At 39.8% G+C, this 24,711-nt stretch overlaps 2 protein-coding genes across 5 annotated transcripts in view; both read right to left on the bottom strand.

Moving 5' to 3' along the window:
• Positions 1 to 395: 395 nt before the first annotated feature.
• Positions 396 to 13,297, bottom strand: pals1b (protein associated with LIN7 1, MAGUK p55 family member b; the record flags this gene model as incomplete). Its single annotated transcript, XM_079215472.1, has 13 exons — positions 396 to 742; positions 1,188 to 1,298; positions 1,584 to 1,786; positions 2,035 to 2,196; positions 2,815 to 2,886; positions 3,070 to 3,138; positions 3,873 to 4,056; positions 4,151 to 4,228; positions 4,644 to 4,805; positions 5,082 to 5,198; positions 8,681 to 8,758; positions 11,848 to 12,056; positions 12,970 to 13,297. 13 exons carry the CDS (start codon positions 13,295 to 13,297, stop codon positions 566 to 568), a joined length of 1,950 nt encoding a protein of 649 aa, XP_079071598.1. The 3' UTR covers positions 396 to 565.
• Positions 13,298 to 21,764: 8,467 nt separating this feature from the next.
• The window catches only part of gphnb (gephyrin b), a gene marked incomplete at both ends in the record, with an annotated part of 92,178 nt that continues 89,231 nt past the window's right edge, over positions 21,765 to 24,711 (bottom strand). For all 4 annotated transcript variants that reach the window (XM_079214801.1, XM_079214800.1, XM_079214798.1 and 1 more), the window contains 5 exons: positions 21,765 to 21,898; positions 22,641 to 22,737; positions 24,043 to 24,146; positions 24,268 to 24,332; positions 24,460 to 24,533. In XM_079214801.1, coding sequence (XP_079070927.1) covers positions 21,765 to 21,898; positions 22,641 to 22,737; positions 24,043 to 24,146; positions 24,268 to 24,332; positions 24,460 to 24,533 — 474 coding nt within the window. The remainder of the gene's footprint in view (positions 21,899 to 22,640; positions 22,738 to 24,042; positions 24,147 to 24,267; positions 24,333 to 24,459; positions 24,534 to 24,711) is intronic.

The raw sequence follows: 24,711 nt of genomic DNA on the forward strand, positions 1-24,711 counted from the left end.
ATACTGGTGTAGAGGAAGAACCTCAAACTGCAGGTTACAGCAGTTTTCCATCTGTGTTACTGAATGGAAGACGTTACACTGCAGTCACTTGAAGCACAAGGGCTTCTCTTCTGTTTTGTACTTAAACAGCTTTTGGTTTACTGCTTTATCAGGAAGCCATTTCAAAATTGTGACAATAACACTCTCCAAGTTGAGCGTCTCAGTTGTGTATCACACACACAAAAAAAAAAAAAAATCAATAAAATATGTTATCCTTTTGGCTAGAAAATATATATATTTACAATTATAAATAACTATCACAAATAGGATAGAAACATTTCTATGTGTTTGATAAATGACTTTGCATAAAACTGAGATAAACAATAAACAAACACAAAGACACACACACACGCACCAACAAAATGAAATGTGAGAAAGAGTCCATCCCTGCAACATGTGGTATTGATTGCCTCTATTATAAATGAGGAGAATGTGCAAGTGAAAATCCAAAGACAGTCAGCACCGTCCATCACCAGGAACATTCATTTCTGTTTAACTCCTTCAACCCTGCGGCTCCCTGTGACCTCTAGCACAGCCAAGAGGTGGGCACCCACTGTGGCTCAGTGTCCAGCTTGTCTATCAGCCTGCGCAGCTCGTGGAAAGCCTGGTCTGGATCCATGTTCACAATGGTTGCATCAAAGAAGTGGCCGAAGTTTTGCTCCATCTCTCGGGCCTTTTCAATAACCTCCTTTAGCTCTTCAGGCTGTCCAAAGAAAACAAGACATTGGAAATGAATAATATGTATTAGACATAAACATTAAATGCTTGTACGGTCATTATTTCTTTTTTATTTAATTATTTGAATACTTTGATATTGTAATAACTGTGTATTGGTGTCATGTGATGCATGATGTTTGTTTATTTAGAGTACCCAGAGTAAACAATCTGTAACTATTAACGTTCTGATAAAGATGCCATGAGGTCAAAACCGGACAAAAAAAGCTTTTAATATAACTTCTTTATTTGCCTAAGAGTGGCCAAAGAACGTTTTTCTTTCCTGGGATGAATCTTAAATGCTTAATTTTGCTAAAATATGTTGCATCTGTTATGAAAATAACTGCATACAAGATGTACAATGAATGAAACGTACAATGTGTGTATTAACTTTCAATGAGGGAAATACAATTTTGCAACACTCCAGTGGGTACCTTTGGTGTTTTCCCGTCTGAGGCCAGCAGGGAGCGTAGTCGTTCCTGAGAAGGAGGAGCGATGAAGATGACAAAGGGCTTGAGGTTGGAGGACCTTAATACCTGCAGTGACTGACAAGAGGAAGAAGAGGGACGTGTGAATATATGAAATGGATGGAAAGATCAAACCATGCACTCTTATGGCGTCTTCTTTACGGACCATAAAAAGTTTGCTATAATAGTCAGTATTAATGAGTTTTTATCAACCGAAAAAACACTAAATGTATATTATATTGAAAAGGTTCATTACGTTTCGGACAAGCCACAATGATTGAGATCAAGACAGATGGATAAAATGTGCTTTGTAATTAACATGCAAGTACAGAAACAATATTGGGAATCGTCCAAGTTTCCTACCTTGGTGTGGAGGCAGAGCAAACAGATGCGTCCAGAGTTGATGACATGTCGAACTGAGTCGGTGCTGGAGCCGTACATGTTCTTCTCATATTCCCCCGACTCAATGAATTTCCCTGACGCTAAGTCGGTTTCAAAGGCAGGCCGACTCACGAAATGGTACTCGCGCCCATTCCGCTCATGTATCCTTGAGTTTCTGGTTGTGTCTGAGCCAAGAAGAAGAATATATTATTTAGATGTATTGCAAATATCCTGGAGCTATTTTGTACCAATTGGGACAATTAAAACTATATAGTATTTACCTAATTCACAGTCTAACTTTATAAGTCGTCTAAGTCGTCAGTTAAATGTTTGGACATTAGAAACTTGTGAATTTTACAAGTGATGAAAGGTAATATGTCAAATAAACAACACTTGTTTTGTTCCTGCATGCTTTGACACGGCGTGGACTTACGTGGAACGGCAACAGCAAACTTTTCCGGTTCGATGGACAGAAGCCTTCGACGCAGCTCATCGTGACCGCTGTTTGTCGGACCAATCAGACCAATGGGGCGTTTGCGATTGGCAGGCTGGTGATAAAGTGACATCTCCTCATAGGTCAGGATGTCATCGTAGTCTGAAGAGACAGTTGGGAGGAATAATGAAACCCTCTTGACTAACATACCCAATTCTCTCTAGTTCTTGGGATGCTGTTCTGTAACCAACTGTGAAAGTTGAGGCAGGAGGCAAAAGGAGGCAGGCGAGGGAGTCAAAACACCACACTATTATGTTATCATTCCTGTGTTTGTCTTTTATATCAATGTCCTGCTTCATGTTCAACCTTCTATTCAGTATATGTATGTGTTTCTATGTGTTAACTAACAACATCACACATCCCCCTTCAAGCCATTTAGGCACCTGCTGGGCACCTGTTGGTGCCCCCTCTGATCCCGTCTGTGAAGACAGGACTAATCTGAGCTGTGACACACACGAGTCTGGACAAGCTGCTGCGAGACAGACAAACATGTCAACTCCGGGTAACGTGTAGGGTTTACACTGACAATGTGTGGACACTTGGAGAGCGGCCCAGGACAGGAGGCAGTCTTTCACTTGTGCTAAATGAGAAGCGACAGGAGGGGTTTTATGAGTTAAGGGTGCAGCTTCTAGGAAGAGCGAGCACATTCTCAAACCAGAAACCCACTTCTGAACAAGTTAAGCTTCTGAAGAAACACAGTGAGAAAAAGTAGAGTCCTACCAATGTTTCGGCACAAGGTAGACATGCTCTTCTTTTTCTGTCTCTTGGTTTTCTTTGCATACCAAAGCCTCCCTGGAGAAATGACAAAAATCAAAAATATTTGCTTTAAAATGGGTTGTATCAGTTCACTTTGTTACCACCTTCTAGACACCACAAACGCTATTTTCATGCCAGTCAGGGTGGAAGCAAAATGTTTGCAAATTATATCTTGTATTTTCTCACCACATATTGTGTGTTTACATATTTTACGCGTACCTTGGTGCTCTTGACTACTGTCTGTTATAGTTTTCTTCAAGGTCTCTCTCTGTTGCTGGAAACTTTTTCCTGAAAAAGTGAAAAGGAAGGACATGCAGATCAGCTCTCTAACTCTGTAAATATAGATACACAAATCCAGTGTATTTTCAATTTAAAAAGCCCATATGAATAGAATAATTTACAGATTTGAACATTTTGGTTGGTGTTCATTGAAACGTCTGTATAGACAGCTTATGGACAACTACACGCAGGAACAGAAAACTGCAAAAAATACCAACAAGCTTTTCTAGGCCTGGAACTGTTTTTCATAATCCTCCTTGTGTTTCCAGACGTGTTGAGGAAAAGGCACAAGCAGGCCCCGCTTTCCATTTCCACTACTTAACCTCATTTTCTTTCAGTCACAACAGACATGGGTCAGAGAGTAATCGCAAATAATTCTTAGGTGTTTGTTTTAATCTGCTTGGTGTGCCAGATGGGTGGTGTTTCCTGCCAGGATAGTAGTTCCAGGTTTGTTATTACTCATAGTGCAGGTTATAAAATATACAGCTGTTTGCATTGTAAGTAGACTTACCATATGCGTTTTAGTTTTGATACAATGTGTTGTAGTAGTAATGTAGTGATTAAACAAAACATATTAATACATAAACAAACAATTTACCATACCAGCAGATTCATTTTTTTGTATTTTGGTCGCAATTTGTCCTTGCAGCTGTTATCTGCCCTTGTGAAGCAATAAACTAAATTTGTATATATTATCTATAAACATGCTGAATATTGGTGTTCAGCCCTGGTCTGATCCCTACCTGGAATGAGTCCAGCCAGAGGCTGGTTGTCCTCATCTCCGTCCCTGTAGGCCTGCCACCAGTTGGGGTCATCCTGGCTGATGACATGGAGGATGTCTCCCTTGTGGAAGGACAGGCCCAGCTCCCGACACGGCACAAAAGGGTCATCGGAGGGGTCGTAGTCAAAGTAAGCTCGTACGTGCATCTGGGGATGGGGGATTACAGCGTCAAGGTTGGTGTTGCATGCATGCAAAGAGATGTTCTCACACACGCACACACTCACATCATTAGATACTTACCACAGTCTGTCTGTGTGCGGCAGGTTTAATCTGAGAGCTCGGGATGAGGAGGAAGGTCAGAGTGCCTTGCATTTGTTGCTGATGGAAAGGATGAGAAGCAATGAATTAAACATGACAGGGATCACATTTCCATTAAATTACATTTTTTACTGTATGTATTTTTAGAACTGTTTTACTGCTATGCAATTTTTCCAGAAATAAATGCATTTATTGTTTGTGTCTAAATTGTATATAAGAAAAAAAGTACTGAGAGTGAAGCCCACAAACACCATCAACAACCACCTAATATACATGTTTGTCAAATTAACTAACATTAATCTAGAGGTGGATATGCTTTGTGGGTAAAATATAATGTCCCCAGCTATGGAGGAACACTTTATGAATACATGCCTTTAATAGTATAAAATGTATATCATTTTCAATATCAAGATATTTGAAGCATCCATATGTACGCTATAATAAAGCTGTACACCGGATAACTTCTGGTCCTCACCAGTAAGTCATGGACTTCATTGACGTGCTTCCCACGAATGGATATCCCGTTGATCTCCAGGATCTCATCTCCCTCACTGAGAAGGCCGCTCTTCTCTGCTGCTCCACCTTTCACCACACGACTCACCAGCACACTGTCCATGTCATTGCGCACTGTTGCACCCTGATGGCCACACACATGCACACAAATTAAATCCAGAATATTCTCTCGAATAACAGTGAACATAGAAATACACATCTACAAGCAGAAAGAGAGGCAACAGTTTGAATAAAAATAAATATGTAACATACAGTGAACAGCATAGTTACATAAAGTACCAATTTTGTTTTTTGATTTGTAACAACTGTCCTTGTTTTGTCTGTGCAGCTGTGAAGAAATATACAAAGAATACTGTATGTGCACAGCAATAACAGAGAGTAGTGTTCGATGGCGTCTCACCAGTGGAGTGTCACGGGCCTTCTCCAGCCGCACCAGTTTAACCGTCTCTCCAATGTACTGAGTATTTTCTTCTGCTATTTCCTGCCCTGCCACAGTGTCATGAGCCTGCATCAGTGCCTGCCACATTAAACAAACACAGAGAAACACATAGAGACAAACAGTTCAGACACACAAAGGTTTTAAAGATACATAATTGACAGAAACACAGACAGGAAAATAAAGAAGGAGGCAGCGAATGAATGCATGAATGGCTTCTGATTGTGTGTCTGTATAGATGTTGTCCTTTATAGCAACTATGGTTGGTATGGAAATAAAGTGATCATCAATCATGTAGCATAGTTTACAACATCACAAACGATTATTGAGTATTTCGAACTTGTCAGTGTTAACGGATGAAAAAGAAGATACCACAGAAAGTTCTAAAACCATTTCCTTAAACATGCAGCTGCTACCAGAAGCCTTCCTAAAACCCATCTTTTTTTAACAAGACCAGTCAGCAAACCCACCAGAAATAATACAGAGATGGCTCCTTCACTTCATTTAAAGTGACAAGCGCTCTGAGCCTCACAATTAATAACCGTCGTTCTAAATTAGTTTCTCTATCCTGCAGCAGAGGGGACCTAAGAGAGCAGAGGCCGGGCTAAGCTTTGGCACACACACAATCCGTCTTAATCTCCACCTTCGTTTAACAGTCAGGATCTACCGCCATCAATCATCAAACACCGTTGGCTCCTGCGCTGGCGAAGAAACAGTGTTCTGCACTCTTAGAAATACGGGTGCTAACTAGAACCATTTTGGGTTCCCGATAGACGATTTTAAGGTTCCATCTGGAACCCTTTAAGTGGCTTCTACCTGGAACCCAACATAAAGATTTACACCTAGAGATCTCAACCAAAACCTCCTACGAGAGGTTCTACTGAGAATCCTGCACGGAACCCTTTCTGGACGTCCAATCCAGCACCGTTTCACCTTCCAAGAGTGCTCACTAGAACCCACCTTTGTTGCTAAAGAACCGGGGCTGATGAGATGCAGTGCAATATACATTAATCAGGATTCACAATCACAGTTTTTGGGTTGTTTGGGCTGGGAGGATCTTTTAACACCCATGCTTTTAACTGTTCGTAAAGAAGTCTCCTCACAAGCTATTTTGCATTAGAACTAGGAAAAGTGTACAAAAGGAAAGATTTTTTAAATTTAATTCAGCACCTGTTCATTCATTTATAGAGACATTTAAAAAAATGCGCTGTGTTTTCGAACATCATTGCTCTCATTTTAGTGTTGAGTGTCAGATTGGATTTAAAAGACACACCGCTTGAAAAAACATTTATTCCAAAAAGGGTTCTTCAAAGAGAAATGGTTCTCGGTAGAACATCAGCCTTTCAGTAAGAACCCTTATTTCTAAGGACGAAAACAATTAAATGAAGCCTATACTTCTTACACATGTACCTGTCCATCAGTTTTGGGTATGAGGTTGTTTACCTGTACACACTACAGGGTGACTCATGTGAGCCTCTGCTCCCCGCAGAGAACAACATAATCTGTTCCACTTCCTCCGCCACAAGGCAGGCTCACATCACATCATATTGCCCCCGCCGGCTACATGGATCCAGCTCAGTGGAGGGTTTAACAGGGCAATGAGAGAGATGCGTAGTTCAAAGTCATGTAGGCCAAAAATCAGAACCCTGAACTGTAAAATCCCAGCAGCATCATCCACCTGAGGTCTTCTCTCACCTCACTGCATCTCTAATGGATGATAATGTCTGATAATGTGGTGACATTTCTTTGTACAGAAGAATGACTGAAGCTTGAACTGACAAATGTAGAGCATTGGCAGTTCAAGCTACTTCAAAGCAATGCAATTTGGAATATCTGTTTGATTCTTCTCTTGTCTTCACGTTTCACTGAAGAGACACACAGGAAACAGGAAAGAACAACACTGTCTCTTTACAGAACAGGACAGGTGAAAACTACGTTACCTAGGCCGACTAAAAAGAAAACACCACTGCTTATCAAAGTCATTGGGACAAAGATTAAGAGCAATGCACGACAGGCAAATTGGATCTGGATAAACTGTCATCATGCTAGATGTCTAAACGAGTGGACAAAGAGACATACATCATCTCTCTAAGCAGAGGGCCTCCCACAACCTCCCACTAATCTTGCTCATAACTAAAGATTAGAAGTTATAGGACCACCTTTGAATAGTCAACTTTTTTACTTCAGGTTATGTTTTTTTATTGTTGAGCTTTATGTTTTAATAATCATCATGTAATAACATAATTTGATCCAGTTACATGTAGTTACTGTCTGGCAACATTACCGTATTTAAGAGAAGCATCCACCGTGCCAATTATTTCATAATCATAATTAATTATTTGAGCTGACTGCGATTATTTTGCATAATTGTTGGATTCCACAACAAAGGGAATTTAAAGCCAACGTTACAAAAGCGGCAACAAATAGAAAGTGAATTCAATGTAGGGTTGGTAATCTTGAGAAACTAGCAACCAAACCCCGGCCCAGGGTTACCAACTCTTTTCCAATAAATGTAGTAGAAACGTAGTTGTCGCTTGCATCCAGCTCTTATAATTAGATAATTCACAAACAAATCTGTGAAGTAGAGCGAAAGGTGTATTATAGCAAACTATATAAAGATGAATTGGTAATCTTTTTGCCAATGATTCCATTGAATTTAACAACATGGATTTAGGTTTAGTTGCAAAAGCAAAGACAACAGCACCACTGTGTGGCATTATATTATCAGAAAAGACAATCAAATGATAATTTGTATGACAATTGAACCTCAAATAACATTTAATAATTCTGACCTATGCATTCACAAAAGTCAACCTTATACAAAGGTTAAAGGGATTTCCTTCATAAAAACGAAACAACTCATTGACGAGAAATTGCACCAAAGCTACAGAGCGTCTTCAACACAAATACACATAACATGCAGATCAGCAGGATCTTTTGCAGTTTTTTTAAGATCTCTTTTTCTTAATCAATTTCAAATAAATTGGCATGCACTCTGCTGCAAAGAACGCACCAATCATGCCTTTTTTATTACCAAGAGAGCCGGCCTGCATTACAACCTGATTTACATAATGTTCTTCCTGAGTCACCCACAAGATCAATCTTTGGAACAAAACACACTAGCTGACCTTGACAAAAATAACAACTAATAATAAAAGATCAAACTAATTTGTCATAAAAGATTTCATCTCTGTAACAGGCAGCCGTCCTGCCACAGCATCACGATGGAGCGATCTGTCATTTAATCTGCCTTTTAACTCATTATGTATAATAATACAAGGTCGTAAAGAAAAACTGTCCTCCATTTGCCTTTGAACTGGTTCGCAAGTAAATGCCATTCTGCCCTTTTATAATAGATTATATACTTAATCTTGACGTCGTTTGACATCACGGTTGAAGTAGCAAGAGAAACAATTACCCTATTGGACCAAGTACAGTATAACAATAATTATATTTCCAGTATTCAAATGATCTGGATATTAAATAAATAAAAAATGAGTTAGTCTATAAGGCACTGTAATTGGTTATGAATATGAATCACGGCTGAGGAGCTGACATCTGACCTGGAGATGAGGATTGGTGAGCAGAGCCGTGAGCTCCAAACCCTCCTTATGTTGGCTGGACTGGAGAATCCTCTGGACCTGAACAGCAACACAGACACAGACCTACAGTGAGGTACGTAACACTCACAGAGATACACAGGGCGACCGAGAAAAGTCAAGAACAAAATAAAAGTGCGTCGTACCAATTTAGACCCTTTTATTTCTATAATCAAAACTACCATCAAAATCTCTAATCTCTTAATTTTTTCTTAAACATTAAGAAAACAAAGTAAAACTGTGACTTGAGTCAGATTTGAGTCGAAAGCTGCCAGACATAGCTTGTGAAACCGAGTGTATCCGATAACTTCTGTAACTTGCCAGAACCGACAACCGGACACACACACACACACACACACACACACACACACACACACACACACACACACACACACACACACACACACACACGGCCTTGAACGTCTCTCTCAAGCTCTCTTTTCCCATGCGTATCCCCGTATTTAGCGATGACCGTGACATCATCTTTTCCTATGATGGCCGTCTTACAGCCGTCGGTCAGTGTGGCCATTTGGAACGGGTACAAACGCTTTTGAATCCCGACATGGTGAAACAAGACGTTGTACAAACTAATTATTTTCTATCGTTACCTGGCGCTAAGCCATGGGTCTCAAGTCTTCACTTCTGAATACACTAATTCCACCTAGCGGAGGCATTCTTTGGATTTTAGTGACTCAACGATCCCTTCAATAGCACACACTTCAGGGGAGGCGGTCAACATTTTACACATCATATCTCAGTTCCATTTGTGTTACAATATCTCAAACACAAAACACACAGAAACCTCATGAGTGATTTACATGCATTGTTTTCTAATCCTATAACAGGTTCTTCAATTAGCATAAACTATATTTTCACATTTTACTTGTGTCTCTTGCTTGGTCTGGGTACCTTTTTCATGTGTTTAGCGTCTCGCTGACATTAACGCTTTCCAACAGGTTTTAATTTCTGATGCTTACACCCAACATTATTGATAATTATGTATGAGCTTGAGAAGAGCATATTTCATAGTTGCGAGGCCAATACCTATTCTAGTAATCTTATAGAACAACTTTCTCTTTTCTTCCATGGCTTTTCAGACCACTCATGTTTTCCCTTTTTTCCTCTTCTCCTCTGTTACACAGCTCTATTTTAATCATTTGACTCTTGCCTGGACTGTGTATTGCATCATAACAGAAGGCATTTTGGTGTTCTTATACTCCGTTTTTCTGCCTCTTCCTCTTCATCGCCTGTTTGGAGCTTAGTTCATCCATTACACTAATCAAACCCTCACTAACAAGGTGACGCACTATCCCCCTGCCTCCCCCAGCAGCGCTGTGCCTCCCACGCTGCTGTAAGCTGCTGGAGTTTCTTTTTCTAGCCGCCTAGATCCTGCCCTCGTTCCTGTGATGTGCTGCAGCGCTCAGCCAGCACCAAGGGCTGCTGGGAGATTAGTTTACCCAACAGCCAATCTGAGTGTCACACAGCACAGCCACTTAGTTTAGACACACTGCAGCTCAAACTATTACGTGTTGTTAAGCACTTCGGGAGCTGTGCCTGGTGGGTGAGAGCACAAACTGATTTACTGTACGCAGGAAGACAACGTGCTGTGTGTGTGTGTGTGTGTGTGTGTGTGTGTGTGTGTGTGTGTGTGTGTGTGTGTGTGTGTGTGTGTGTGTGTGTGTGTGAGAAACAGATCATCTAACCCAGCCCCTCTATCTTCAAACCACTCCTGTCAAGACTGAAATACAAATTCTGTAGCCGTACTGCTTGGTGTTCTTTGAATGAACTCGAGCAGCCTGTTTCGTCAAAACAAGGTTGACTCTTACACATCTCGCCATCAGCTGAAAATCCCACTGCACCAGTCTGACTGCGCTGAAAAGCCTGTATTACATTCTTACACGTTACACAAATCAAAAGTTGACACTTATCCCAATGAAGTGCCCTTTGTGAGTGTAGCCTGTTGATGTTGTATAGAGCTTCTACCTAATTCATAGAAATCCCTATCGCAATTTCTGTCTGTGACTGAGCGCCGTGTGACTGCGGCTGCATCTGAACAGTCAGCGTGCAGCGGCTCGGCTCCACAGGGACACAAGTCAATTACTGTCACTTTGCTTCAGCGGCTTGTGTTTTGGAAAGTGTGGCACGTTCCCTAGGACTCAAACCTGAATACTGAGATGGTTTCCTGATCTATGTACCAAGGCTCAGGAGTCAGCACTGTCATAGGAAACAGCAATAGGTGGACAAGGGAATCAAATAAAATATACTGTGAACCGTCTTTCATTTAGGACACGGTCTGCGCTGCGTTCGTCATCAAGCTGTCGAGGAGACGCGCAAGCTATTGGAAATAATGGGTTACAGGGCACAGTGGTACAGTTCTGTGTGAAAGGCCCATGCTGTTTTACGCAGTTTATTTCCCAACCATGTATTTACACATTAGTTTATGCCTTCTTTTCTCACCCTCTATTCGCCCTAATCTCCAATATGAATTTCTCTTCCTTCTGCCTCTTTTCAATTCCCAGCACACTCAATTTTCATGCATGGCCAGGATCCAACAAATGTCTAATTTTTGTTTTCACTCACCTTGTTAACAATTTACATTTCATAATTATTCAGACTGGCATGGCTGTCTTTTGTGCAGCTTTGTTGAATTAATCATCACCACAAGCAAATGCTTCATTTTCATGCTTCATTGAGTTTGTTCAGATACTTCACCCACATAGGTAAAAAAAAGGCTTAATGTGGTCCAAAACACAAATTGCCAAACACCATCTAAGCACGTTTATGCCTGTATGCACAAACTGCCCCCTCTTACTACTCTACTACTGCTAGTCTCATGAGCTACAGAATAGATTTTGTGGCATGCTTAAAATATGTCTAAAATGTTAAGTGAGTTATTCTTTCCTCTGGGTACAAGTTAGTCTATTTTCCCCGATTCAGCTTCTCCTGGAGCTGTTGACACTAAAACCAACTACATGTACAAACTTTAAGATGCCGCAGTATGAATTACGTGAACATGAACCGATAGCAAGGCTACTTTTGAGCTTTTCCAGAACTTTTAACACTGCAGCAAAGTCAAAGTGCTTTCACAAAATGTGTGTTTTCAGTTGTGTCAAAATGAGCATTGTGGGTACCTCCTGGCAGAGATCTTCTGCTTGTGCTGTGAGGGGTGAGGTGGGAATGACTCTGGTCATCTGCTGGGATACAGCAATGTAGATGGAGTAGGCATTCTTGAAGTCCTCCATGGCAAGGAGCTGCACTATCAGCTCCACATCCTGCTGGCTCTGCGTATCCGCCAGACAGTGGTGCGCCCACTTCAGAGCCTGCAACAACTCCACCAGTTCTGAGCAAGAGGCAGAGACAATGAGGGAACACAGAGAAACACAGGGACATGTCTTCCATCTCGTAACTCAACAATAGTCAAAATGATAAGAGTTATGTGTGTGCCTTTGCAAATTAAGGTTTAAGCCGTCTGTTATTTCTCAGAGAAACGAGCTTTGTGTAATATGCAGACCTCCATATTTAAGAATTTAATGAAGAGTTTTTGATGACTCTGGGAGGCGGAAACATATTTAGTCTATTGAGACTGGATACAGGCGGTTGAGTCACCCAGGTTCTACCTCACTGCCCACACCTTTCCAACAGGTGTGTCAAACATGTAATGCAAAACTAAACTGTGCATTTGAGACGTCATTGTCTTTACAAGAAACGGAAGAAAACAATGTGTGTTTCTGCCCTTTGATTCATAGCCGCTAAAAAATGTAATGGGTTCTTCCTTGGCCCATGCTACACCCTTCCACCGTTTCATGAAAATGGGTCCAATGTTTTTTTCATTAATCCTGCTGACGAACAAACCAAATTCAACTATTTATGTAAAAGTGACTGATTTAATAATGAGCCCATCCATCTTTCTTCATTTAATTTGAGTAATCAATTTATTTTCACACATTGATGAGTTGTGCACATGAAATAATAAAAAAAAAACATAATTAAAATAATGAATGAGAAATGTTATTTTCCTGTGGCAACAGGACCAAGTCCCTAACCAGTGGAAATGCACATAACCCTCCTCCACTACGACCCTCTGCTCTGTGCCCTCATTAGTGATTGTTTTACTCCTTTTGTTTTCTTTTACTCCCTAGTGTTCTCTGAGGTCTAGGTTGCTCTCCTCCTTTGTGGCCTTCTTTCCTCCTTCCACCCTTTTAGACCACAGTAAAGACCTTCGAACCCTTACTGCCCTCCTCCTCTCAACTCACCCGCTACAGGATCCTGGGAGAATGTGTCTTTGATGGCATTTTCCTTTCCCTCAAAGGTGGGATTGTCAATGCCCACCTTGGGGTTTTGTGACAACTTCTTGAGTCTCAGTGAAGCATTGGGGTCGATGTCATGCTTCCCCCTGGTGTCCTCCTCTCTCCTCTTCTTGAGCTCTTCCTGGTAGTGCTGAATCCTCTCCATGTGGGCACTGCAGTGTGGGGATTTCACGAGGCAGCTTTCGTCCCCTGGACAGTCCACTGCCCTCTCCCTGTGGTTCTTGGCCTGACCAGAGGCCTCTTGCACATAGCCGTTCATGTGGGACATGATCATTCCTGCTGCAGCAGCATATAGCTCATACCACCGCAGTGTTTACTGAGCTCTGCCGGATTAATGTGAGGCACTGCTCAAAACAGAGGCCATAGCATGACAGTGGAGGATATCCTTTATGTTCGTTCTGTGATCGGTCATCCTGAAATACAAACAGAGAGTTAAAATGTATTTACTTTGTTATCTTAAGTATTTTTAATTTACTTTATATAAGTGTTTGCATGGTAAATAAAGGCAGGTATTTTTCTAATGGCACACAATAGTAATCTATTGAGTTGCTGGTAGATTGTGGAATCCACCAGCCACAGTGAAAGGTGGAAAGGTGGATGATACCATCGTCAAAAAAAGATGCACACCAGTTTGGCTGTTGCTCTGAGTGATTGATGGCTTAATTGACAACACCGAAAATATAATACAGAACCCTGGATCTCTGGTTACAATCATATTCTCTTTTCTGTTATACTTTTAAAGGCATTGAAGGGTAAATCTGAGTTTGTTTTAATTTTCTAAATATGTACTTTATTTATATTTTTGTTTGCAGAGAAAGCCATAAACATCATCATAAATGACAATATACATTATAATACATGCATATAGCTTTTCTTTAAATGTTACTATTTTAAATGGCTTTTCTTACTTTTTTTAAGGCCTGTCTCTTGTGTTGCTATAACATGTATACTAGAGCTGGGCAACGATGAGTCTGTCAATGGAATCGTATTATGATTAAAATCATAAATCGTGATACATAATTAAGTAGTCTAAATTGATAATAATAAGTATATTCTAACTCAAATTTATCAGAAATTCTGATTATTTTGCAAATTATTTTTCCTTCGTCAGATATTTAGTCCACACCAAAGTATACAGAACCATATAGTTATTTCATATTTATTAATTGAATTACCAGAAAACATAATATATGTCATTATTTAGATATTAAATTACCTAGATAGATCAAAGATGTGGGCCTATCGACCAGCTCTAATGCATAGGGGACAACTTTACTCCTACCTCCTCTCAACTATCACACCACTAATCTAACTCCTAACATGGAAAGCTCTCTGGCCTCAGTCACCTAAAATCCCTTCAGTTCAACATCATTCAGCCAGTTACTTGGTTACACCTGTCCCCGACTGCCCCGTCCTCATGAGCAGCTTAATCAAAATATCCATCTGTAGCCGACACAGAAAAACTGCATTTGAATTGTGACGCTTAACATACAACTACTAGGCTACTGATCTCTCCTTGTTGTGATTAAAATGGATTATAATATATTTAAGGTTTCCTCTTATAATCTATTTAAGGAATATTTGTGTATTAATCTGGATTTGCAAATTTGGTAGTAAATGAGAGATATTCACTTGGAGTCAATGTTAGTTCAGTTTGTGAACCATGAGGAGTGAAAGTGTAATATGCAGGCCAAAAATAAAGATATGTAGAAAGCTTGGCTTAATTTTTCACATAATGACATTAGCTTTAGTTTAAATACCATGCAGAGGCTTAGGTACTGCTCTCTTTCGCCAAACCTCCTGCTATGACTTAAATACATTGTCAGCTCAACACACCTGTTTGCATATTTCCTGGAACCAGAATGGTGAAAAAGATAATTTACATGTTTGCCCTTATTACTACTACTTAGGTCTAACATTCCAGCACATCGTTCTGTGTGGATGACACAAAAACCTCAAGTACCAAAAGGACAAACATGGCTTTGTCACCAAAAGCCACTTGTCATATAGTCAGTCATACACAAAAGCCACCTGCTACCTAATGGCAGCCCTCCCCCTCTTCTACCTACTTCCCACAGCTAATTACATTTGGCAGGTCTATCCCCCAGCTCTTGGACCAAGCTCCTGAACCCCTCCCCTGCGGAAGCATTTAGCTACGTTTAAAGTGGCGGTGTACGACTGACAAACAGCAGAGACTGCCAGCGGGCCATCTGTTCCTGTGGGCTTAATTAAGCCTGGGATCTCATGCCCTAGTCTAGCTCAGTGGCCACAACAGCACTGGGAGGGATGCAGGGAAGGGAGAGACAGAAGGGACTTGTGTCGAGAAATGATAATGAATGGAAGTGCACACGCCCACCTAGACATAAACAAACGACGCAATACGAACAGTTTGGTGTCCGTAAGCTATGTGGAGCAAGTTTCAAATATTACAGGGATGTTGATGTATTTCTGCAAAATTAAACAAGAGCTAATCTTGTCATGTGATTTAAAATTACACAGTAACACTCAAGCTCATATCTGCAAGGCCATTAACTGAAAAGGGTGAGTTGACACTGGATGACCAAACATATAAAATGACCAAAAATATAAAATACTTGTTTTATGAGTAATGGTGCTAGAATATCCTCCCGAGTTGTAATTTCACTATGCTGTTTATTCTGTAGACATGACATAAATTGCTTGCCTGTCCCTCAGAGAGGGATCCCTCACCAGATGTTCTCGGTTTTTTGGAGGGGTTATGTTTTAACTCATCTAAAGCCAGGGTCCAAGGACAGAGTATGTTGTACAGATTATAAAGTCCCCCGAAGGAAATGTGTGACATTCCTCTGATAACAGTGATAACAGTATTCCTCTGATTGACTTGTATGCGAAACAATGCGTGTAGAAAACCACTCCAGTGGTACGTATTCACTAAGGCTCAAGGAGATGTGGTTGAAAGACCTGGAATATGCTGTTAATTATGACATTATAGCATGTCCTATGCTGGCATACTTAATATAAGCATTCTTGTCAAGACTATTCACAAACACATCTCAATACAATCTTGTAATGCACCTCAATGTGACTCTCATGTGATGTCCTAATGCAATTTCCTTCAAACTAAGATTTTATTATATTGTCCCAGTGGGAGATTTGTTTTCACAATCTGTTGAACACAGAGACACATACATAGCAAGTTATGGACAAAGACAGAACAAATAAACCCTTCATGCTAATAGTTGAAATATCCTCCTGGTTGTGTCATAACAGCATTACTGGAGGCTTCTCTCTATTTCTTACCAATGGTAGACTTTACCAGATCAAAAATCCCCCCATTAAGTAACTTTACTTGTATATATGACAAACAAGTACCGCTCCTACGGTGTAGTAGTAGTAGTAGTAGTAGTAGTAGTAGTAATTTGTTCAGCTACTATCATACAAGTAACGGTGTATCACTAAAAGTAACGTAAATGATAGATAGTTAACGTAAAGTGAGCTTCGGTTGGTTTACCCTCCACCACCATTACTCTGCTGTAATTAGCTACGTGCATAAATGTTGAGTGTGAAAATAGAACAACAGTCTCATTCGTCAGTCATCTTGTTTTAAAAACTAGCGTTAGCTGGCTCGGCTTGAGGTCAGGTTAACTTAAGGCAACATTAGACAGAGTCACAGAGGGAATTACAGTCTTTCCTATTGTGTAGAAATAGATATAACCGCTATGTCTCGTGCAATGAAAGCACATTAAGTCACAGCAGCAACAGCGGACACACATGTAATTAGTAAACACACTGCTGTTCGTTCTTCGGTGAATTGTTAAACTTGTATTAACAACAGCAACCCGTTTAGCTTAGCAGCCCCGGCACCGCTAACTGCGTAGCTTCCCGGTACCGTTAGCCGTCCCGTAACTCACTGCGTTTACTCACCACTTCAGATAAACACCACTGAACGGGTTTCGGGAAGAAGTGGTCACTTCTTCATCCTCCAACTCTGGTTATGTGTGTTTTATTCACACACGGACGGTCAGGAAAAGCGCCAGGTCTGTCCTCAGTCTTCACGGGCTCGCGCTCAGCCGCCTCAGTGACTTTGGTCCAGGCTCAGTCGGGACCCCACGCTCGGGACACTTGTGGCCATTGCTGAGCCTGGTGTTTTGAGTCGTCTCCTTGGCAACACTGCGGCTCCATAGCGCCCCCCGACGGCCAGACACGTCATGACCATACAGTCCACTATGATAATGACCACATTGCAACCAATAGGCCTACTTCAAAGATTATAAATAAATAAAAACAATATCACAATATATAAAAAAAAACTGTACTTAGTCATGTAGAACTACCTAAACAGTAAGGCAAGGTAAGAGCAGTTTATTTGTATAGCACATTTCAACAACAAGGCGATTCAAAGTGCGTCATATAAAACCATTAAAAGCATCAAAACATAATGCAGAAGAAAAAAATATTTAAAAACAATAAAGAACATTCATTTTAAAACATAAAAAAATAGAATAAAAGTTGCAGTGCAGTTTAAGAAATACAATGCAGTATGAGATGCATAAATTGATTACTATTCTTAGCATACTACATCAATATAAAGTACTAAAAAAGTAGTAAACATCATTCAGAATGGCCCATTTCAATTCAATTCAATTCAGTTTATTTTGTATAGCCCAAAATCACAAATTTGCCTCGGAGGGCTTTACTGTACAATCTGTACATATACGACATCCCTGTCCCGGGACCTCACATCGGATCAGGAAAGACTCCCCCAAAAAAATGAAAAGAACCCTTTCACAGGGAAATAAGGAAGAAACCTCCGGGAGAGCGAGAGGAGGATCCCTCTCCCTGGATGGACAGAAGCAATAGACGTCATGTGTACTGAATGAACAATGTAACAGAGTTACAGAATATTGAAGGGTTTGACTATAATCTGCATGGTATATGCTCACTGTTAGCCTGTGGTGGAAAGTGAATAAGTATATTTACCAATGTTATAAGCCCCATCAACACAAATGTTGCTTACACACACATATTTAATGTGGAACTTAGGGCAAAACCAGAACAAGTTTAAAGTTTTTCAGACCAAAGTCTTCTGTACAGTCATGAGTTTAAGTTTTCCGTACCTCACTTGGGACGTGTGGCCTGCTCTTTTATTTCACAACCATTTTAACTGTTAAAGAAAATCCAATTTAATTGTAAATTGTCAGAAATAGGAGGTGCCTTTTGTAGCTTATAAACTGACTCCAGAGACAACCGCATTTGACTCCTGTCGAAGAAAGACAGCGAAATAACAATGTTTATGAAGGCCGTTCTTTTAGAAACTGATATAAAATATTTTTTGTTAATATAATGTATTGGATATAAGAAGGTTTTTATCCATGCTAGCAGTGTAGCTCTCTGGATAGCTATGTAAACTAAACTAAAGTACCTCAACAGCTAATGGATGAATTGCTATGAAATGTTGTCCACATGAATGTTCTCAGAGAATAAACCATGCTGACTACGTTTTCCATCATGAAGTTCAATTTAGTGGTTTTGAGTGAAACAGTGGAACATTTAACAGCTAATGAGCCATATACTTCCCTCAGCTAATAGACATTGAAAACAGAGCTAAAAAAGAGTGAATATGGGACCAGGTAGCCAGAAAACACAACCCTAAATGAATCATAATATTGCTCATTATCAGCTGGATGTGTACATAATGTTTGCTATATCAACTAAAAACTTTATCATTTGTCAATGCTGTGATCACAACTAGTTCCAACTGCCCCCACAGTGAACACAATCAGTGGTTGCAGGCTTAATGTCATATGTGTTCTGTATTAGCTTTTTTCAGCTCTTAGCTTTATGATATTTTAACTATATTAAATATTCAAACCCAAATGTTTTTTGTAGCTGGAGCTGACTATTCCATCACATGGAAATATTTTTTTAATTCAATTCTTTCATAATTTTTAACTTAACATATGTGATTTTAAGGAAGTGCTGTGGGTTTTAACAATGTTTATCTAGCTTGTATTGTTTGAGTGGAAAGAGCACAAAGTATACAAAGTTAAAATGGTGCTTAATGCATCAGTAATGTTTACATAAGGAGTGGTCTTATGCTTTTGTACGTTTATGTACATTTTCTTGATACTGCTTCTGTATGTTTGCCTGAAGAAATTAGCCTACTTTTACTGTTACTTAACGACACTGGTCATTTATACTGCATCCGATTGACAACTCAGAGAGGAAATGCTTCGAAAACTTGTTTTGTCTCTGTATCCTGCAAATAAAATACACTTATTGCATTTGGCGTTATAGAGTATTTTCCGTTATTCTGTCCAGTCATCGCCACACTGATCCATTTACATTCCACCCATTCACAGAATAATTGAAATAAGTTCTCTTCACAGCACTATTAATCATCACCAACTAATGGGATCTACTGTCATTTCACCTTGCAGAGCAGAACAGAAACTGTCTAATCTCATAGAGCCTCAGAAATATCTACACCAAAGCCTGAAGCTGCCTTTTTCCTGCTGTATTTTCTATTAGGTTAATCCTTTCTGACACCTCTGTGCTTAACCTCCTTTCCTCATTAGGCTCTCTCCTGCCAGTTCCCGTTTCTTAAATACTTACCTTCCTAGAAAGAAAGACAGTTAAAATCCCCTTTGCTTTGCAGGGTTTCATTTAATTGCAGCTGTTTTTTCTTTGTTCATCTAATAAGCAGCAGTGAATGAAGTACTCAGAAGCTTAAGAAAATAATGATTGTCAAAATATACTCAATATAGTATGTCTACTTGTTCTGCAATAGTAGTACTTAAAATTAGCTGCAACCAATAAGTGTAGGGATCCTCCATTTATGGATCGGGTCCCCTTCACACAAATCTCTTTTTGTGAAATATTGGACGATTTGACCGCTTTCGGGCAAGAACAGTTATTTTTCCTTTGAAAAAAATGTCTGTAAGTCACTAGCTATTACCGAATGAGGTAACACAATAGGGTGTTTTTGCAGTATTAGGAACTGGGTGATATTGCAGACACTGTTTGGATCACTGGGAAGTGAGATCCAAACACACACCTGCAATTACTGCTTATCGCCATAGGTGCCATCAAAGAAAACGAAACAGAGATCTTTGAGATTCAACACTTTAAATGAAACAAAGTGAAGAGTTTAGAAGGTAACTGGAAGACAGAATAATCTGGCAGGGGGCCAAACACACTGCTTTTCATTTGGAAGAGGTTGTAAAAAGGATGGAAATCATTGAATTTTTTGTAAAAAGATACAATATTTACTTCAGTAACATAGACAACTGAAGGTTTAAGTGGATCAAATGAAAATATTCAAGTCAAGTACTTCAAAAGCGTACTTAATACAGTACTTGAGTTCATTACTTCAAAGAAGGGATTTTTTTCCCAGTATATCTCAGAAAACCTTAATATTAATGCAGTTAAACACATTCACATTTGGAAACTGTATCCACATGGACCTGGACGGTGATTGGTATGGAAGGTAAGACATTACTCATTCATTCATAATTCATGCACTTCTCTAAACCTTCAGGCTACCAGCCACCAAACATTTACATGTACCAAAGAAGAAAATCACTATTTTTTCTTTCGATATATTTTATTAAAAAAGGAAACCCAACAAGAACTTTTTTTACATAATGATCAAGGATTTTTATTATCTTAGTCTCTTTCATCAGTTTCATATCATTACAGAAAATGTTATAGTACAGCGTTGTTCAATGTCTCCTCATTGCTTAATAATTTCCTTAGGAGTGCTGGTCACATATATCTGTACAATATGGTTCTCATTTTTTCTGTACATTTTTTGTGAAGTTGGTTAAAAAGGCTGTCAGCACTTAAAGAAGCTGCTTCTTTTATTTCTTTTTTTATTCTTAAATAGTTGATCAAATAAAAGATTATTTTTCCCAGGTTAAGCCCGCCCCCGGGGGGGTTTGGGGCGAAGTTTACACCCGGTCACCGTGAATATAAGGAAGCTTCAGGGTCTGGGCAGACTGGGTTGTGCCCCCCCACATCCCCATCCCAACATCACCTCTTCCCTGCCCAGGCATTTGGCACTGCGCACATAAACAAGACTCACAAGATAAACAACAAGCAAAGCTCTTTGTGAAGCCATTATGATGCATACTAATGAGAGAAAAACAGAAGTGTCACCTTGATGGGCGCTCAAAAGAGGAAGTGGTCTTGATGTGCCCCCTCTTCCTTTTTAGCTGAGCACCATGGGAAATCTGGAGTCTTCCTCAATGTTTTCTTCATTTTCAAAAAACTGATTATTTTTTTCCACTAAAGATGAGAAAATAATAATTTTCTTTTTTTGTCCTGGCAGGCACCTACAGCTGTCTATTAAAATGCTACTGCTATAGATAAGGTCTAGCATTGAACACACAAAGCAATTGCAATGAAAGGAACGAAGTTGCCTTAATATAATAATGATAATAAGAAGAAGAATGATAATAATAATAAGAATAATCATAATAATATATTACAGAATAAATCTCTTTTTATAATTAGATTTTTTTCATTAAAAGTTATATTTTCTTTGTTTGAAATACTATAATCTTTTTAAATTCATTTTTTTCATATGTATCTAGGTTGTGATCAAGATGTTGACTATACCTCAACGTTATCCAAATCAATAAAAACTAGCTGTGCCGTTGCATATTACAGAATAGTCAATGATATGTGGACATGCACCGTGAACCACCCATTCCAACCCTCGCTATATGACGCCGACGCTCCATCCCCCTGTGATGACATCATAGCCGGCCGATGACCATGACGTCAACCACCTCGCCCTTGTGCAGCTCCACGTATTGCTCTGTTTTCGGAGGTAGCATCAGGAGCCCGTTAGCACTGCGCATGCTCATCAGCCTGCTGCTCACCTGGTTCCCTGCAGCAGTGAGAAGACAAAAGATTTGAGATAAAAATCCAACTCATGAAGGAAATTGGGACGTTTTTTTTCAAAATGAAATGATAAAAATGATTATATTGGCTGTTTGTTCTCATATTTTTCATTGTCAAAATGGCTAACATTAAATTACTACAGTGGCCAGCTGCTCTAATCAGTGTAAATCAGTAAATGCAGAGCACCTAAGGTGGTTGTGGTGTGGAATAATCTGCCAGTGTGTCTACGTACAGTATATAGACTAACAGATGTCATCAATCTACCCTGATAAAGGCCTCCTGGGGTTACAACTGTCACAAGATTATTTTTTGGGGCCATTTTGCCTTTATTAGATAGGGAGGAGAGAGATGAGACAAGATGCAGCAAAAGGACTCCCCCATGGTACATGTGGTGCCCTCTCTACCAGATATGAGCTACCTGAATAACGTTTTCTTCTCTGGCTGATATTAACTTTAAAATATCCCAAAGATGAACAAAAATATTTGCATGGAAAACATTTTAGGGACATGTTCATATAAAGTAACTGCAAGTCAGTGAGTCAGTATGTTTATTTTGAGTATTTGATGGACTTATTGTGAAAAACTGTAGACCTAAAAGTTATTACATGAAGCTAAATCAGTTTTTTTGAATCTTTGGATTCCTTGGTAGACAGGGACCTGTAAATTTAATAAATTATGCTGTCAACCAGTGAATAGTTGAGAGTCTGATTCAGGCGTTGATCGGGTACCTGTGCTCTGTGCCCACGGCAGAGGCTCCTGGTGATGCCATGTCAGAATGCAGCGGTGGTATTCAGGGCGAGGGTCTAACTTCACATCACAAGACAACTAGAGAAATAACATACAACGCAAATTATAATGATGTATGCCAACAAGTTATTTTCATCACCGTGGGAATTTATCTGTAATAAAGTAAAATTGTAACACCAGATGGATTTACTGTGAAGAGTCATTTTCATATAGTGCAGACTAAATTGGCAGATCATGTCTGAGAATCCTGGCACTCATTCTATTGTCTGATGTTGCAAACCCTTCTATTATAACAGCAACAAAGGCTAAAATTTCTGCAAGCTTCTTAGCGTAGTGCAGACTGTCTTTGGACTCGTGACCTGCATGACAGGCCTCCTCCATGCACCTTGGAAGTGAGTGAATTTGTGCCAAAGAATCTCCACAAAGCTTTTAACGCATTTTATGTTTGTTTAGCATGTGGTAAAGGGTTGATCTTCTGCCAGAATTAGTGAAGTTGTTGATATCTAACCTTTTTTTCCAGCACTTGAACGCAGCACAGTAACTGTGCTAATGGCAAAAATCTTCTAATGGCAAAAATCAATCAGTCAACAAAATATAATTAACCTGGTTAAAAGACTATCTATCCACCCAAACACATTTGTTGCATTTTTTAAATATACTCTTCAAACTGTATTGGCAACGTTTTTTCCAGTTTGACCTGGGTCTGATGCCATCCGCTGAGGGCTATTATCCGGCTACCTCTGTGCTTCTCGGCCATTGGTCCCACCACTAAGTGGCAGTAATGCATTCAAGTTGATTTCTAACTGCTCTATAACAGCATATTACGTAACATAGCTCCCTGGACAGTACCCATGATGGCAAGTGACCAGACCTCTTACTTGATGATGCTAGTTGGGGACACAATCGGCTGCTGTTGAGATGATTAAGATTTTTTTTTTTTGCTCTACAATTATGAATATTCATGACCAGGGAGCAGGCTTTCAGGTCAGCGGTGGTCGTGATTGCTTCCTCTGCCAAGTCAAAGCAAAACTTGGTGGTCATAAATATGTATCAAACGGATGATGAAAATAGTATTAAGTCATGAGTTAAGATGCAATAGACTGCAATGATACACCCTGGAACATAAGTACAATTGTAATGTGTCTTCTCTGTTGCAGTTTGTTGCATCTACACTCACATGTTCATAGGAAGAGAAAGGATCTTTCTGCATACAAAGACTGGTCTTTCTACCTTTTTTGACATCTGTGGAGACCTTGTGTCTGGTCATTTAACAGAAAAAAAACCCACTTCTTGTAACCACCAGTGCCTCAACAGATGGTGAACTTTGACTTTGTGTGTCTTGGCCAGAGAGTCAGGCTTTCCTGGTTGCCCTGTGCATCCTACCCTCGCTTTGATGATGGTGGGCCTAGGGTCCAAAATGCCCTGCATCTTCCTCAAGGCAGGGATGACAAAAAGATTACAGGTGACAACAGCGGAAACGGGGTTTCCTAGGGCGGACGGACGGAGAGAGAGAGGACAGCGACAGGAAAAAAAAGAGAGAAATATATGAGTAACAGTTCTTCAGAAACAGCGGAGTGAATCACTCTTTCTCTCAACTTCACACACTACCTGGGAGGGCAAAGATTAGTTTGCGAGCACCGTCCATGTCCAAGGTGGCAAATGTTGTTGGGAGACTTAAAAAAAAAGAAAAACAAGATTTTAGTATATTTTCCTATTTTATGCAACACTGCTGTGTAAATGTACATCTATTTAAAATGTCTGCCAAGCGCTTGCTAACTAAACTGTGAAAAGTTGCCATACCCTGGTTTCATGAAAACACGACCAAAATGGATCTGAGCATGAAGATCAATATCCAGCACCTGCTTAAGGTAGTCCTAAAAAAGACATTGAAATACAAAAGAACAATACATCCAGCCTTCACCAAATAGTAGAGTTTAAAAATACTTTTGCATGTGTGTGGATACTGAGGAGGAAAATAATCACGTTGAATACAAAACTAAAATAAAAACCAAACAATCAAATAAGTAATACGTATCTGAGTTTTAGCGTTTT

This window comes from Taurulus bubalis, assembly GCF_910589615.1.
Source record: "Taurulus bubalis genome assembly, chromosome: 3".
NCBI classification, from domain to species: Eukaryota; Metazoa; Chordata; class Actinopteri; order Perciformes; family Cottidae; genus Taurulus; species Taurulus bubalis.